Genomic DNA, 18261 nt, shown 5'->3' with positions numbered 1-18261 from the left:
TGACTAAAAGAAGGGATCTGTTGACGGGGCACATTCTGAGACATCAAGGGATCACCAGTTTAGTATTGGAGGGAAGCACGGGGCGTAAAAATCGCAGAGTGAGGCCACGAGGTGAATAAAGTAAGCAGATTCAGAAGGATGTAGCCTGGGTTGCGGTAGGTACTGGGAGATGATGAAGCTTGCACAGGATAGAGTAGCATGAGGAGCTGCGTAAAACCAGTCTTCGGACTGAAGACCACAACAACAACGAAGCATTAATAAAGGTACATCAACGAAATTTGGTATCTGTCTCCTTGGTTAGGTATAAAGGAAATCCGAGTTTTAGTGTTCCTGGAAATTCAGTCCCTTAAGAGGATGAAATACGGGAAAAATGGTTTTGAAAATATTTAATTATAAAAGCATTTTTAAAGCTAAATCTAAGAATTTCTGTATTTGGCTTCTTGGTTTGAAATACGAGGGTTGTCCAGGAAGTACGTTCCGATCGGTGGCGAAATGGAAACCACTGGGAAAATCCGGTAAAGCTTTGCACAGATGTGTTGGGCGGTGTCTCTAGTTATGCCCGTCGATCGTGTCGCGTCGCTCTTTTCAGTTTTGAGTGAACAGTAAAGTCGTAAAGATTCATAGGGAATAGCGTCTCCTGTCAAGTATGAGGGCCTGGTTAGAGATTTCGCTTGTGTCGTGCAGCCCACATAACACAACTGTGGAGCAGTACCTTCTTCATGTCAATTCTCGGCCGCACACTGCAGGGGCACTGAAGACGCCCCTGCAGTGTTTCCGATGAGAAATGTTCGATCACCCATAGTACAGTCCGTAATTGGCTCCCCTTGAGTCTCATCTCTGCTCATAAGAACCGCTGGCTATGAAGACAAAAATGTTCCACAGACAACGAGCTGCAGACCAGTGCAGATAACTGGCCGAAAGCACAGGCGGCTGTTTCTATGACAAGGATATTGGAAAGTTGATCCAACACTACGACAATACTCGAAGTTGGAGCGGCGACTATGAATAGAAGTAGGTGGTAGGTGTACCTAACTGTTGCAAATAAAACGTTTCTGGTTTTCACTGTGGCTTCCATTTCGCGACCGATCGGAGCTTACTTTCTGGACAACCCTCGTAAATAATATGTATTTAAGTATTTGTAGAAATTCAACCCCTAAGGGGTAAAATAAGAGATGGAAATTTTTATAGAAATATTTCATTGTGAAAGCCTTTTTGAAACTAAGAAAATTTGTATTTCCATGTTTTTTAGACAATCAACTTCTAAGGGGGTGAAATAAGGGATGAAAATTTTTATGAAAATATTTCATTACATTAAAACATATTTGAAACTAAATCTATGAAATCTGGTATTTGACTCGTAAATAAATGTACTTTAGGGGATGAAAGTTTTTATGGAAGTATCATCACAAGGACTCAAAGGCAGCATTACCGGTAATAAAGAACTTCAAAAACTGGTTCAAATGGCTCTGAGCACTGTGGGACTTAACATCTGTGGTCATCAGTCCCCTAGAAATTAGAACTACTTAAACCTAACTAAACTAAGGACATCACACACATCCATGCCCGAGGCAGGATTCTAACCTGCGACCGTAGCAGTCGCGCGGTTCCGGACTGAGCGCCTAGAACCGCTAGACCTCCAGCTATCAGAATCGCTTATTGGCTGGAAGTACATTCGGAAAAGACCATGCTTCTATGCCCTTCATTAGGCTCTGAGCACTATGGGACTTAACATCTATGGTCATCAGTCCCCTAGAACTTAGAACTAATTAAACCTAACTAACCTAAGGACATCACACAACACCCAGCCATCACGAGGCAGAGAAAATCCCTGACCCCGCCGGGAATCGAACCCGGGAACCCGGGCGTGGGAAGCGAGAACGCCACCGCACGACCACGAGATGCGGGCCCCTTCATTAGGATGAAAAGTTTAGTTGATGGTCCAATTTTTGAACAGTATAAAATTCGATTAAAGGAAAATAAAAAAAAACTTTGCAGACCGTACGCACAGTCTACACGAGCGAAGCAGAGGGCTACAAGTTAGTATGTATGTATATATCTCGCGAAAAGACCATGATGGTAATATTAGTGATACTGAAGTTCGCACTGAGACTTAACAAAAACCAGCTTTATTCCTGCGCACCATTTGCGGATGATCGGGAAAGGGAAAGTGTATGGTACACGAAGTATAGTCCACCGCTCACCATGTAGTGGTTTACGGATTATTAATGTAGATGTATTAATAGAAGTCGAACCTGGGCCTCGTCTTTGGTGGACACTGTTCGTAACAACTACGCTGAAAACTCACCATTCGTCTCAAAGCTTCAAACTGCCAATGCCTCTTCTACTTTCCAAGGTATTCATAGCACTGAGCGGATCGCGAGTTGTCTCGATAGAGAGAAAATAAAATTGATTCTAGAGACTCGGGAGGAGGTACCAGAAACGCAAAAAGCTTTTGTTTGGAATAAAACTACAGAGATAAACCGACATAGCATCGTCCTGACGTGTATGATACGGTATCAGTTTAGCTGCTACAAATTCTGGATTTTCTTTTTTTTTCTGTGGTCAGGTGGAGCTACTGTATCCAGAGCCGGGCCACGTGGAAATCGACCCCGAAACGCTGTGGGATGCAGTTCTTGGCGTCCTCAAGGGTGCTCTAACAGGTCAGGCTATAAAATACCCTGCTATCTTCAGAAATAATATAGTTGATTTTTCGTTTACGCTTCACTGGATACTGCCGTCAGCCAGAGAAATACTTACCTAAGCGCCAACTTATTTACGACGCTTGTCTTTGACGTCACTTCTTCCAGAAGTAATTGCGTAGTTTCCTATAATTCAGTTGCCTCCACAGCAGTAACTAGATATGTAACTTTTTTTTAAATAATAGACATGAGGTGTACACAATTTTATTCTCAAGTCCATCAGATGATGACATAAATTGTCCGTAACAAAGATTTCAGCAGCTTTGTGGTGCTGTGCATGAAAATTCCTTTCATAAAAACTGAGGAGCACGACCTAAAGAAAATGAGAAAAAAGGGACAACATAACAAAGTTCACTGTACAGTTTAGGACAATGAGAAGTGAATGATTACCTCTCAAAACTGCTAGGGAGAAGAGATCAGCCGGCCGTTGTGGCCGAGCGGTTCTAGGCGCTTCAGTCTGTAACCGCGTGACCGCTACGGTCGCAGGTTCGAATCCTGCCTCGGGCATGGATGTTTGTGATGTACTTAGGTTAGTTAGGTTTAAGTCGTTCTAAGTTCTAGGGGACTGATGACCTCAGATGTTAAGTCTCATAGTGCTCAGAGCCGTTTGAACCATTTGAAGAAGAGATCAAGCGGGACCAAAATAAATACGGCGAGAAAAGTATTTTCACCATTGACGCTTTGTTACACGAAACGTGATTCATCCGACCAGGCGACACGTTTCCATTCATGCACGATCCAATCCCTATGACGCCTTGCCCACTCCGATCTTAATTGGCGATGTCATTGGGTCAACACTGAAACACGTTGGGTTTATTTACCGCGGAGCACAATATTCAGCTATTTGCAGTAAACTGTGTGCTCCGGAACACTGCACCAGCACTGTACTGTGTCGTAAGATCTGCCACAGATTGCCGCCTATTCTACTTTACAGAGCGGGCAATCCTCCGTCCTTTACGTTCCGTGATGAGGCATGGACTTTTCGCGTACTCTTAGTTCCAACGTCGTTCAGTTTCTTTCCATAGATACTTACGACGGCAGTACGCGAACAGCTGACCAGCCCCGCCGATTCAAAGGTGCTTTGTTCCCAGGCCCCGGGCTATAATAATCTGCCCTTCGACAAAGTCGTTTGTGTCAGTGGATTTTCTTTCGCGTCTCGTATCGTCGCTAGAATGATTCCCCATTCGTCTCTGCTCCATTTATATACTTTCGTCATTGCATCGGGTGCCCGCAGCGCCACCTGGTGGCATTCGATCTCTCGGTAGGCAGTAATCAGTGGTGAAGATTATCGTGTGAGAATATTATCTAATAGGGCCTGCACCTTTATCGTTTCAAATTTTATGCTGTGGATGAGGTACACTGAGGTGACAAAAGTCATGGGATAGCGATTTGCATATAGTTGTCATCTGTGCTCAGGTGATTCATGTGAAAAGATTTCCAACGTGTTCATGGCAGCACGACGGGAATTAACACACTTAGAACGCGGAATGGTAGTTGCAACAAGATGCATAGGACAGTCCATTTCGCAAATCGTTAGGGAATTGAAGTTCCGACGTCGACAGTGGCAAGAATGTGCCGAGAATACCAAGTTTCAGGCGTTACTTCTCACCACGGACAACGCAGTGGCCGACGGACTTCACTTAACGACCGAGAACAGCGGCGTTTACGAAGAGTTGTCAGTGCTAACAGACAAGCAACATTGCGCGAAATGCAGAAATCAATGTGGGACGTACGACGAAAGTATCCGTAAGCAGAGTGCGACGAAATTTGGTGTTAATGAGATGTGGCAGAAGACGATGGACACGAGTGCCTTTGCTGACAGCATGACATCACCTACAGCACCCCTCCAGGACTCGTGACCATAGCGGCTGGACCTTCGACGAGTGGAAAACCATGGCCTGGTCGAATGAGTTAAGATTTCAGATGATAACAGCTGATGATGGGGTTCGATTGTAGCGCAGACCCCACGAAGCCATGGACCCAGCTTGTCAACATGGTACTGTGCAGGTTGGTGGTGGCACCATAATGACCGGCCAGTGTGGCTGAGCGGTTCTAGGCGCTTCAGTCTGAAACCGCACGACTGCTACGGTCGCAGGTTCGAATCCTGCCTCGGGCGTGGATGTGTGTGATCTCCTTAGGTTGGTTAGGTTTAAGTAGTTCTAAGTTCTAGGGGACTGATGACCTCAGATGTAAAGTCCCATACTGCTCAGAGCCATTTGAACCATTTTGAGCACCATAATGGTGTGGGCTGTTTATATGTAATGGATTGGGTCCTCTGGATGTTCGGCTACTTAGAAACCGTTTTCAGCCATTCATGTACGTCACGTTCCCAAACAATAATGGAATCTTTGTGGGTGACAATGTGTCATGTCACTGGGTCACAGTTGTTCGTGACTGATTTGAAGAACATTCTGGACAATTCAAGCAAATTATTTGGCCATCCAGCTCACCCGACATGAATCCCATCGAACATTTATGGGGCACGATCGAGAGGCCAGTTCGTGTTCAAAATCCTGCACCAGCAACACTTTTGCAATTATGGACAGATATAGAGGCAGCACTGATACTTTCAACGACTTGTTGATTCTGTGCCACGTCGAGTTGCTGCACTATGCCAGGCAAAAGGAGGTCCGATACAATATTAGGAGACATCCCATGACTTTTGTCACCTCAGTGTCAAGCTGCCAGTCCAACCCTTGCTTGCCACTTCCGCGATGGTTTCTGAACACAGTGATATCGGAACATCTGGATATCTTCTTCTTCTTTTTCTATATCAAGGAATGGATGTTGGCCCGTTCTGAAACTAAAGAATTTAACAAAACTGCTGTTTCTGTCTCTTCATTGAACGTCCCATATGCCGTTTTCTAGTTTGGTTGAAATGTAATGCTTGCCAAGGCAGGCGCTCAGGTGGCACCCTTTTTACGTGGTTATATTAGTTTTTTAGTACTGTCAGTCGTCTAGACCTCCTGTTCTGGATGTCTTCAGAAACGAACGAGGAAAGTGGCTCAGTGGTAATACATTATCAGATCAAATGGTTCAGATGGCTCTGAGCACTATGGGACTTCAAATCTGAGGTCATCAGTCCCCTAGAACTTAGAACTACGTAAACCTAACTAACCTAAGGACATCACACACATCCATGCCCGAGGCAGGATTCGAACCTGCGACCGTAGCAGTCGCGCGGTTCCGGACTAAAGTGCCTAGAACCACCCGGCCACCGCGGCCGGCCATTATCTGATCAAAAGTATCCAGAAACCCCCTATGTATTACGGAATTCACCACTAGATGCCACAAGAGGCGGATCAGTTAGTACAAAAGGAACTGGGGAGTATGGCTTTGTCAGTGGCGAAGCGGTAACAAAATAACGGGTTGGTCAGTAGAGCTCAGTGACCTTGCATGCGATCGAGTCCTTGGATGTCACTTGTGCAACAGATCCATCAGGGACAGTTCAACCCCTCTCAGGCTGCTCAAGCCGACTGCTGGTGATTCGACAGTTAAGTGGAAACGCGAAGGAACAACCATAGGCCAACCGAGATCAGGCAGACCTCCTTTACTGACGGACAGTGTTCGTCATGTTTCGTGGAGGGAGCTGCAAAAATCGCATGAAATAAGTGGAAGTAATCACTTGTGAGCTACAGAGTACAGACAAAAGTCCATCTGACACAAAAACTGTGAGTAGGGAGTAAAAAATAATGGGGTACGATGTTCGAGGAGCTCATCATAAACCAAACATTCTTGTAGTCAGTGCTAAGCGACGCTGTAGGCGGTGTTAAGAGCGATTCCACTGCACAGTGGATGTCTGGGAAAGAGTGATGAATCACGTTACAGCCTGGGGAATCCACTGGAAAGGGCTTGGGTTTGGCGAATGCGCGGATATACACTGAGGAGCCAGAGAAACTGGTACACCTGCCTAATATCGTGTAGGACTCCCGCGAGCATGCAGAAGTGCTGCAGCACGACGTGGCGTGGACTCGAATAATGTGTGACGCTGGAGGCAATTGACATGAATACTGCAGGGCTGTCCATAAATCCGTAAGAGTACGGGGGTGGGGGGGGTGGGGGGGGATGGAGATCTCCTCTGAACTGCACGTTGCAAGGCATCCCAGATATGCTCAGTGTTCATGTCTGAGGCATTTGGTGGCCAGGGGAAGTGTTTCAACTCAGAAGAGTGTTCCTGGAGCCACTCTGTAGCAATTTTGGACGTGTGTATTTGTCGCATTGTCCTACTGAAATTGTCAAAGTCCATACAAATGCACAATGGAAATGAATGGATGCAGATAATCAGACAGGATGCTTACGTACATGTCACCTGTCAGAGTCGTATCTAGACGTATCAGGGGTCCTATATCACTCAAACTGCATACGCCCCACACTATTACAGAGCCTCAACTAGCTTGATAAATCTCCTGCTTAAATACAGGGTCCATCGATTCATAAGGTTGTCTCCATACTCGTACACGTCCATCCGCTCGATACAATTTGAAACTAGACGCGTCCGACTAGGCAAACTGTCTTCAGTCATCAACAGTCCGATGTCTACGTTGACGAGCCCGGGCGAAGCGTAAAGCTTTGTGTCGTGCAGTCATCAAGTGTACACGAATGGGCCTTCGGCTCCGAAAGCCCATATCGATGATGTTTCGTCGAATGGTTCGCACGCTGACACTTGCTGATGGCCCAGCATTGAAATCTACAGCAGGTTGCGGAGGGGCTGCACTTTTGTCTCGTTCAACGATTCTCTTTAGTCATCGTTGGTCCTTTTCTTGCGGGATCTTTTTCCGGCCGCAGCGATGTCAGAGATTTGATGTTTTACCGGATTCCTGATATTCACGGTATACTCGTGAAATGGTCGTACGGGAAAATCCCCACTTCGTCGCTACCTCGGAGATGCTGTGTCCCATCGCTTGTGCGCCGACTATAACGCCACGTTCAAACTCACTTAAATGTAGATAACCTGCCCTTGTAGCAGCAGTAACCGATCTAACTGCACCAGACACTTTTAGTCTTATGTAGGCGTTGCCGACTGCAGTGCAGTATTTTGTCTGTTTACATATCTCTGTATTTGAATACGCATGCCTATACCAGTTTCTTTGGCGCTGCAGTGTAGTTACCTACCATCATGTGTAGTACCAACCGTAAGATACAGAGGAAGTGGTGCTACGGTATACGGATCCCTTTCGCGGTTAGGATGTGGTTTCCTTATTGCACTAAAAAGAACGATAAATGGGAAGGATATGAAACATTGTACAGCACTGTGTAATGCGTACGATAGAGGAAGAGCTCTGAGACGATGATTGTAACAGCAAAGCAATGCATCCTGTCTCAAAGCAGCATTTGTGCGTCAGTGGTTTGTGGACAGTAAGATTCCTGCAAAGGTCGGGTTGACTAGAGTCCCGACCTGAACTCAATGGAACGCCTTTGTGATGAATTATAACATTCAGACACCTCACTGAAATTGTCCCCAGCCGACTTCAAGCCGTTACAAAGGCGAAATGTGGATTATTAATGTCCACTAACAGATCACATACGCTCAAATCCCCATTCAGCCATTCACATCTACGTTTTCCGTAATTTCCTTAAATTGCTTAAGGTGAATTTATGGATAGTCCCTTTGAAATGGCACAACAGACATCATTCCCCATCTTTATTCTATCCGGATTTGTGCCCCTTCTCTAATGACTTGGCTGTCAACGGGAAATAAAACACCAATTTCTTTTTTCCGAAGAGAGCTGGTTTATTATATCGTGTTATGTGAACTAAAAGAACACATGACGTCATGCGTCAGTACCTTGAACAGTCTTTGCACAAGATTGCAATTTGGTGCCCAGTTTCCGGGCCAGTTTAGTTTTGACCACCCTGCGTATCAGAAACAGGCAAATAGCTAATGACTTCCTTGCAGAAGCTGTTTATCAGGTGTCTCATGATAGACGTCAGAGCGCTATCTTTGGTAGCTATGAAAATATTTTCAGTTAGGTATTTGTAATGGAATCAGCCCAAATTAAAACTACCCATCGTGTCTACCATCCGACGTCAAGTGTCAATATCGTTATGGATCTTATTCCTTATAAAATATTGTGTAAAGTATAAAACAGACGAAAAGAAAATCTCAGCACCAAGGAGGAGTTGTGCGAGATAAACAGAAGTTGGTATGCGTGTTTCTACATCTGAAATGTAACATCTATTCAAATTTCGCGTCAGTCGCATAAGTACAGGATGCAGGTTTGCTTTAAATACGCGCTGCAACCGTCGTAGGCATTGTATTGTATCGATCTGGAGACCTAGAAACGATGGAGAGGCTTCGTTCCCGGCGTAGCCGTCAGTGGTTCACAACCCCACAACAGGCTACAGCAGTCCACTAACTCCACCGCCGCCACACACCGAACCCAGGGTCATTGTGCGGTTCGGCCCCTCACATCAACCGTTGTCACAGAGAACGAGCTACAGACCAGCTTAGAGAACTGGCAGAAAGCACAGGCGGTTTCCTTCTATGACGAGGGTGTTGGTTAGTTGACACACCACTATGACAAATGTCTGAATCAGAGTGGCGATTATGTTGAGAAGTGGCTGGAAGATGTAGCTAACAGTTGCAAATAAAAACGTTCTGGGTTTCATTGTGGTTTCCATTTCACGACCGATCGGAGCTTACATTCTGGGCAACCCTCTTACCTTCAGAAAAGACTTCCTGTATTCGATGCCACCAAATCTATCTTTTTCAGAAACTTTCCTTGCTATTGCCAGTCTCTATACAGTATCCTCTCTACCCCAACCATCGCTCAATCAGCAACAACTATTTACTACTTTAGTGCCTCATTTCCTAATCTGTTTCCATCAGCATCGCATAAATTAATTCGACTACGTTCCATTACCCTTGTTATATTTTTGTTAACATTCATCTTGTAATCTCATTTCAAGACACAATCTATTTGTTAGGATTGCGCTTCCAAGTCTTTTACCGTCTCTGACAGAATTATGTCCTTGGCAAACCTCAGAGTTTTTATTTCCTCTCTTGGTTTCCTTTACAGTTTGCTCAGTGTACGTATTGAATGACTCCCTTCTCAACTACTGCTTCCCATTCATGCCCTCCATCTTTTAAAACTGCAGCATGGTTTCTGTCAAGTTTTAGGCAACTTTTCGCTCCGTATAAGAGGTGATGCGGTTGCCCCTACCGCTGTCGTTTTATACAATCAGCAATATTATAGCTGGCCTTCAAAACGACGCCTGAGATTTTCACATTCGCTCAAAGTATTGGTCCTACAGAAAGAACGAGCAGGGCCTTTTTGTAGAAAATTTAATGTAGGTAAATTCTGTATTGGGATACGTTTTCGCTGAAGGCCACGGTTTGCCAGTTAGTCAAGAAAAATGTACAACAGTGGCTTTGAAATGCACCTCCACTCCATAGTCATCTCTTACAGTCAGGATTTCTAGCATGTTCTTTGTAGCACTCCCTTACCACTGTACAAAAATTTCGGACTACAGGAACAGTTCCCTATAATCGACTTCTTTGGTGTCTATTGATTGGGCTATTGCGCTATTTCTTTATCATTATTAACTTAAACATACCCGATAGAGTAATGAACGAAAAACGACTTTTGTAAACGTTACGCTAAAACTAATTACATAGACAATTCGGTCCAAACTTAATCCTTACACGTCCAGTCCAGAAGGCCTGGCGATTACGACGATTTAATTGTTTATTTTATGTTGTGGAAATTCACAAAACTGTAAGCTAAAATTTACACATTAATCATTTTTACGATTTGTAAATGCTCGATTAAGCTGCTGGCTTAACAAGGCCAGTCAATAAAGACCAAAAGAGGTCGAATGTGGGGAAATAATTCGTGCAGTCGCAAATACTTGTACAGGAGTACAGTATTAGGAGGGAGTGGCATGAATAATTTACTAGAAATCCTGACTGGGGGGGGGGGGGGGGGGGGAGGCTCAGTGTGTGCAACTGGGGGTACGTTTGAAGGTCATTATTGTACTTTTCTCCTGTATATGTCGAAAACTACGGCCTCTAGCGAAAACGTATCCCAGTACAAAATTTAACTACATTAAATTTCCTACAAAAAGATCCTTTGCATTTTTTTTTGGGGGGGGGGGGAGGGGCTAATAATTTGAGCGTAGCGAGCGAGAGAATATGAAAATTTTGGATGTGGTTTATGAAGACCAGCTGTAACATTGTGGGCTGCATAAAACGACAACGGTAGGGGCAGCTGACTCACCTTGTATTTTATCCCTAACCCTTCAGAGTTTGGCCCTACAAATGTCATAAACGTATTTTGTAAAAGGACATCGTATCCGCCGTTGATTGTAAAGTCAACGGTGAATATACGTCCTTCAAAAATTCTCCATGGCAATGAACGCAATCCATGGGAAATTATAAACGTATTTTTTTCCGTTTTTCACTCTATCTTCTAAGATAATTCGCAGTGCCCGTATTGCCTCGCATATTCGTGCATTTCCCAGGAACGCAAACTGATCTTCCCCAAGATCGATTTCTACTAATTTTTCTGTACTTCTTTAAGTAATACCTGCTAGTATTTGCACCGATGACTTACGAACCTGGTAGTTCCGTAACACTCACACCTATCCCTGTGTTCTTTGGAATTGAAATTATTACATATTTCCTGAAATCTGAGGCTATTTAGCCTGTCTCATACATCTTGCACGTCAGGAGGAATAGTTTCGTCATAGCCGTCTCTCCCAAGGATCTCAGTAATTCGGAGGGAATGTCATCTAGTCCAAGGATCTTGTTTCGACTTGGGTCTCTTTAAGTCCTGTTTCAAATACTTCTCGCAGCCTCAAATCTCCCATCTCACCTTCACTACTTCCTGTACCATTTCTTTAATTTTGGCTGTCATTCATTTCCTTTCTGAATGTTCCTACTCGTCGTCAATAAAGTCATTCGCATTACCTGTATGACTGCCGATGTAACACGTGTAGTGCTGCCCGGATGTCTGTTGGAGAAATAGTTGTTTACTAACCCCAATTTATCTTTTTGCGCTACATGCAGAAGAAAAGGCATAATATGCTTTCGGTGGCCTTAAAACGGCACACAACCGAGAGAGAGCGGAAATGCAAATAAGCGACCTCATTTATGAAGGCTTCTGGCAGCAGATGAAGACGTCCTGTGCGAAACGGGACCGCGCTAGAAGCAAACCATCACTTGTTCTAACTTCGTCCAATAGGATTTGATTCCTTCATCCTGAAGACAACGGATAAGCCCCAGCGTACCAGAGCCGTTATTATTAAAGTACTTCCTCAGTTACCAGTCTTCATGAGAGTCCTAGTGATATAGTTATATTGAATTCTCTATTCTTTTCGAAAATCGAAGATCGATTGCAAGAACTCGAACTATGCGTAAAATTACTTCGTACAAAAAGCTCATTGTTCATCATAACTTAAATTTTCACGCAACAAAAGTAAACTGATGTAGCAATTGTAATAGATTAAAGGAGAGAACTTAAAAATGCAGTAAATAAAGGCAAAGGGGGATATATCCGCCTACAAAATCAGAATTACAGAAAGTGCAAAATGTCTAAGCAGGTGGAGGACAAATGCAGATCTGTAAAAGCATGCGTAACCGTGAGAAACGTAGATGGTGCCTCTAGTATAACTAAGAGACCTTTGGAAGAAAGAGAAGCACGTGAATAAATAATAAGAATTTAGATGACAAGCCAGTACTTAGCAAAGAAGGGGAAGTTAAAGATACAAGGATAGAAGGGCTATACAAGAAAAGTGAACTTTATGCAGTATCATAAAAGGGCAGAGAAAATAAATGGAGAAAAGATGGGAGATATGATACTGTGGGAAGGATTTGAAAGAGCCCTTAAAGTCGCATCAGTGCCCCTGTAGTAGATGAAGTTCTCTCAAAATTACTAAAATCCTTGGGAGAGCCGTCTATGACGAACTATTCCACCAGATGTGCTAGATGTACACTGAAGTGACAAAAGTCATGGAATACCCGGCGTAGTGCAGCAACTCGACATAGAGTCAACAAATCGCTGGAAGTCCCCTGCGGGAATACTGAACCACGCTGCCTCTATAGTCATCTATAATTGTGAAAATTTTGTCGGTGCAAGATTTTGTGCTCGAACTGACCGCTCGATCGTATCCTACAAATGTTCAGTGGGATTCATGTCGGGTGATCTGTGTGGCAAATCATTCGCTCAAATTGTCCAGAATGTTCTTGGAACCAGTAGGGAACAGTTGTGGCCTGGTGACATATTTGAGAACATGAAGTCAATTAATGACTGCAAATGGTCTCCAAGTAGCCGAAAATAACCATTTCCAGTCAATGGTCGCCTCAGCTGGACCAGAGATCCCTGCCCAGTCCTTGTAAACACAGCCCACACCATTATGATCATCAGCTTGCAGAGTGCATTGCTGACAACTTGGGTCTATGGCTTCGTGGGGTCTGCGCCCCACTCGAACCCTACCAACATATCTTACATATTGAAATCAGGACTCATCTGACGAGGTCACGGTTTTCTAGTCGTCTAGGGTCCTACCAATATGGTCACAAGCGCAGGACAGACACTGCAGCCGATGTCTCGCTGTTAGCAAAGCCGCTCGCGTCGGTCGTCTGCTGCCGTAGCCCATTAATGCCACATTTCGCCGCACTGTCCTACCGGATATGTTCGTCGTATGTCCTACACTGATTTCTGTAGTTATTTCACACCGTGTTGCTTATCTGTTGGCACTTGTAACTCTACGAAAACGCCGCTGGTCTCGGTCGTTAAGTGAAAGATGTCAGCCATTGCATCGTGAGGTAATGCCTCAGATTTGATATTCTCGTCACACTTTTGACAGTGTGGATCTCGGAATATTGAATTCCCTAACGATTTCCGAAATGGAATATCCTCCGACTACCATTCCGCTTTCAAAATCTGTTAATTCCCGTCGTGCGACCATAACCCCGCCGGAAACCTTTTCACGTGAATCACCTGAGTACAGACCACAGCCCAGTCAGCGCATGTTCCTTTTATATCTTGAATACGCGATACTACCGCCATCTGCATACGTTCATATCGCTATCCCATGACGTCTGTCGCCCTGGTGTTTGAGATAGGCGAAATACCCTCAGACTTTCAAATTCCAAAGAAAGCAGGTGGTGGCCGGTGTGAATGTCACCAGACTATCTGTTTAATAAATCACGGTTGCAAAATATGCTAGGAATTATTTACAGAAGAGTGGGAAAAACTGACAGAAGCTGACCTCAGGGAAGATCAGTTCCGGTTCAGGAGAAACATGGAACCACGCGAGGCAGTAGTGATCCTACGATTTATCTTGGAAGTAAGATTTAAGAAAGGCAACTCCAAAGTGTGTAGTATTTGCATACCCAGAGAAAACTTTTGACATTCTTGACTGGAATATACTCTTTGAGATTATGAAAGTGGCAGGGATGAAATGTAGTGAGCGAAAGATTATGTAAACTTTTACAGAAACCAAATGCATTTGGTAACAGTCGGAGGGTGTGGTAAAGAAGCAGTAGTTGAGAAGGGAGAGATATAGTGTCGTAACCCATCGCTGAAATCGTGCAGTTTGTGCACTGAACAGGCAGTAAAGGAAACCAAGGGGAAATTATGAAAATGAAACTTTTTAGCTTTGTCGGTGTCATTGTAATTCTTCCAGGAACCGGAAAGTGTTTGGAAGACAATTGAACATATTGAAATTCAAAAGTACCCCGAAAGTGGTTATAGGAAGAACTTCACCAAAAGTAAAACAAGAATGTTGTGATCGATTTGTAATAGATCAAATTTTATTTGCACTTGAGCGCGGCATTTGCATACTAAATAAAGAGGATGGGGGCACCAACCTTAGGGATGCAATTAGATTCCTACAAAAATTCATTTCCTTAAACAAAAGCATTACGGACTGCGGCTATAAATGCTTAATAAATTTATATACGATGGACATTGAACAATTAAAGAGACAAATTGATGTAGAAATGTAACGGTTTGTATGGGGAATTTTATGACTTCAGGCTGAAATCATCGGAATGAGCCGAAAACAGCTGACGGATAAAAATTGTTTTGTTTATAATCTCAATATTTTATTTGAGGATGGCGTGCCCGCTTGAAGTTTCCACATTACGTAAACAATATTCAGTGCTTACTGAAGGTGAATAACCGGCTAAAATATTTTTTCGAATTATTTTACAGTATGGTGAAAGTTTTATGAACCGCAGAAATTTTTGTAAGTGGGTAGAACTGTCGTACGTACCTCAGTGACCGTCGAGCAACGTTCTGGCCGTACAGCTGAAGTGTCAACTACGTTTGGAACACGCATTGACCTCACTTACGAAGACCGACGTGTTACAGTAAAACATACAGCAAGAAACAGTTGCAGTAAATGTTAGCACAGTTGATAACTTGATCATCAATAAGCTCGAGTACAGCAAAACAAGTGCAAGGTGAGTCCCGAAAGAGTAAAGGAAATAAAACTCAGAGTTGTGTTCAGCCTCGAGAGAACGTCATGAAAAGGAAGTATATTCCTTTCTGAACGTTATTTTAACGTGTGATGAAACTCGGGTTCACCATTGCGAACCAGAGTCCAATAAACAAAGCATGGAATGGAAGCACACCAGCTCACCTGTTCGAAGAAAATTCGGCGTCAGAGGGAAAAGTCAATTCGATCTTGTTTTTGGGATTCCCAAGGTGCGTCGTCTTTTGTGATTATTTGGAAGATCACCATACAATAAACAGTAGTTACTACTCAGGCATGCTAATGAACAAAGAAAAGCCAGCAACGAGAGAAAAACGCCGCGGATCCCAAAGAAAAGCGTGATATTGCTACACGATAATACTAGCCCTCACACTGCCCAGCTGACACGATGAAACATTGAAAAAATGGATTGGGAAAGACAACGTTATCCTCCCCACAGTCCAGATTTGGCTCTCTCGCATTTTCATTGTTTGGGCCACTCAGCGAGGCATTACGTGGAATAAAGTTGAGCGACAACGAGGATGCAAAAAAATATATATGAAAGTGGCTCAAACAACAAGACAAAGATTTTCCTGCATCAGGTATTAAAAAAAAATTAGTTCATAGTTGAGACTGAGTATTAATATTGCTGGGGATTATATTAAGTGCTAGTAAAAGTCTCATTTAGTTAAATTACACAATTTTTTCTACATCACTTTGTTCTTTAATTATTGAATTTCCCTCGTACACGTAGTTGATCCCTTTCCATTATTGCCAATTAAATATTATAACAACATGCCCTTCTATATATCTGTATGAATTTTTAAAGATGTAAATGTTCGTCTGTGCAGAATCGTAGATCTTCGAAAGTTCTGTACCCACTGCTTTGAAATTTTGACGCAACGTTGCATTCAAATGAAATACGCGTGTGTTTTTTATATACTTACTGGAGCGCCGTATGGAAAATGTGTGTGTGTGTGTGGGGGGGGGGGGGTAATAAAAATAGAATACATATAAAGTATATTTATATACAATATGGCGCATTAGTAGATGTATAAAAATATTCGAATGCGACGTTTTGTCAAATTTTCTGAGCAGTTGACGAAGAGCTTTCGGAGATTTACAATTTTATACAAACGAACATTTACTTGCATAGTGTTAAAATGTAGACGTTTGCTTGTACAAAATCTTAAATCTCCGAAAGCTCTTCGTCAACTGCTCTGAAATTTTGACACGAATTTTCATTCGAATACGCGCGTGTTTTTATATACCTGCTAGAGCGCTAAGTTCAAATGTTCAGATTTGTGTGTGCTCTTAAGGGGCTCCGGAAAGGCTCAAAATCATGAAAAGTTCAATTTTTACTTTTTTGCGTTTTCTGAATCTGCAGACTATTACCTTTTAATAGATATATAATTTATTCAATTCCGAAGACTACAACTATTTTTAAATTTTTTTAAAATGTGTTCTACATGGGCGTGACCCACTGTGGCGCTGTTAAACTGCTGTCAAATGGTGTTATTATTAACGTCCGTGTTCATCAGGTACATTTTAGTGATGTGAGATGCAATAATGGAGGTGATAAAACCTATTTTCAGAGACTTAGCTGCACCTGAGCTGTTGAAAAAGTGTATTCACGGTAAAACTCAAAACCCCAATGAAAGTGTAAATAGTGTTATATTGTCGAGAATCCCCAAGACTGTATTTGTTGGAACAGAAACACTTCACTTTGGTGTGTATGATGCTGTTGCGACTTTCAATGATGACAACATTGTAAGGTGCAAGGTATTTAGAAATATGGGAATGAAGATAGGTTCTAACATGGTACGAGCGATGCTTGCTTTTGACAAGGAACGCCTTCGGGCTGCAGACAGGGCTGTAAAGAGTCTAGAAATACAAGCAAGAGGAAGCTGGAGGAGGAGTTTGCAGAGGATGAAGATAATCCATCCTATGGACCTGGATTGCACTAAAAAGTTAATCCAATCTTTGTCGCTCGATTCCCAAAACTTTTATTTTCTCATACTAATTACATGTTTCTAAGGATCTTCCAAACATATTTGTTTCAAACTTTCAGTAAATGTTACACAGTACCTTCTGCATAATTTAACACAGCCTTTTTCCAAAAAACTGTATATATTTGAATATATAAATAAAAAATTGCAAAAAAATGTTGTGAATTTTCATTACAATTGAAAAAAAAATCATCTTTAATAACTGAACTAAAATTTTGTAAAAGCCCTGTGTTAAGTTGTAGCCCATATTCCAATAAATAATCTGTAAAAAGTTCAACTTCCTACCTCAAATACTTTGTGAGGAAATATGTAATTTATAAGCTTTTTTACAAATCTTTAACATATTGCAGCGTGTCAGCAACTGTGAAATGTACAGCAAATAAAAAATTTTTTCAGCCTTCAGTTGCAAGGTAATTTTACTCGTTTACCTAGGTTTCGATTCCAGTAATGGAATCTTCTTCAGAACCTATAAATTAAACCACATACGGACATATATTACTCACTAAAATGCATTACCAGTCTAATGATTGAATAATGAAGAAATTGTGATACTTACAAAAAATGAAATTTTTTGTGAGCCAAACACTGGCCATGTCACAGATTAAAAATTAAAACATTAAAGACGCATAATCATAAGATTATGTCAGTCAAAATTAAAACCATTAGGGCGAACGTAGACGGAGCTGCGCCGGCCATAAATCCCGACCACACGTAAGCGGCTCGAAAACTAGGCGTCGTGAGCAGTTACGCGGCGAGGCTCGGCCGCGGCCAAGCGCATGCGCAAGCGCAAGCGCAAGCGCAGGGGCGAGAGACAAACTGTCTCAAAATTACTTAGAACAAATATACATATAAACAAAATGTGACTGAAAGCTGTCCTACAATTGGACACACCTACCTATTGGTATAGCAACATTAAACAATTTACCTGAGAACAAACTACAAAGCCAAGGTATAATTGTTTCTTTTTTTTCCTTTAAATATTATAGTAAGAGGGCGTAGCCCCCCTACAGTAACTAAAAATTAGTGTCAAAACCATGTGTGCTAAGCATAAAATGTCTTTAACATAAAAAAGGCCTTAGCAACTATGTGTCATTACCAAGCATATAACGAAATACAAAGACACACATGTA

The 18261-nt window shown here is 42.6% G+C and overlaps 1 protein-coding gene across 1 annotated transcript in view; it reads left to right on the top strand.

Moving 5' to 3' along the window:
• The window catches only part of LOC126187541 (putative glycerol kinase 5), a 417517-nt gene that overhangs the window by 13243 nt on the left and 386013 nt on the right, over positions 1 to 18261 (top strand). The window contains exon 2 of the mRNA XM_049928689.1: positions 2567 to 2660. Coding sequence (XP_049784646.1) covers positions 2567 to 2660 — 94 coding nt within the window. The remainder of the gene's footprint in view (positions 1 to 2566; positions 2661 to 18261) is intronic.

This window comes from Schistocerca cancellata, chromosome 5, assembly GCF_023864275.1.
Source record: "Schistocerca cancellata isolate TAMUIC-IGC-003103 chromosome 5, iqSchCanc2.1, whole genome shotgun sequence".
NCBI lineage: Eukaryota > Metazoa > Arthropoda > Insecta > Orthoptera > Acrididae > Schistocerca > Schistocerca cancellata.
Note: the sequence above shows the minus strand (reverse complement) of the source record. Positions and strands in the feature narration are given on the sequence as shown.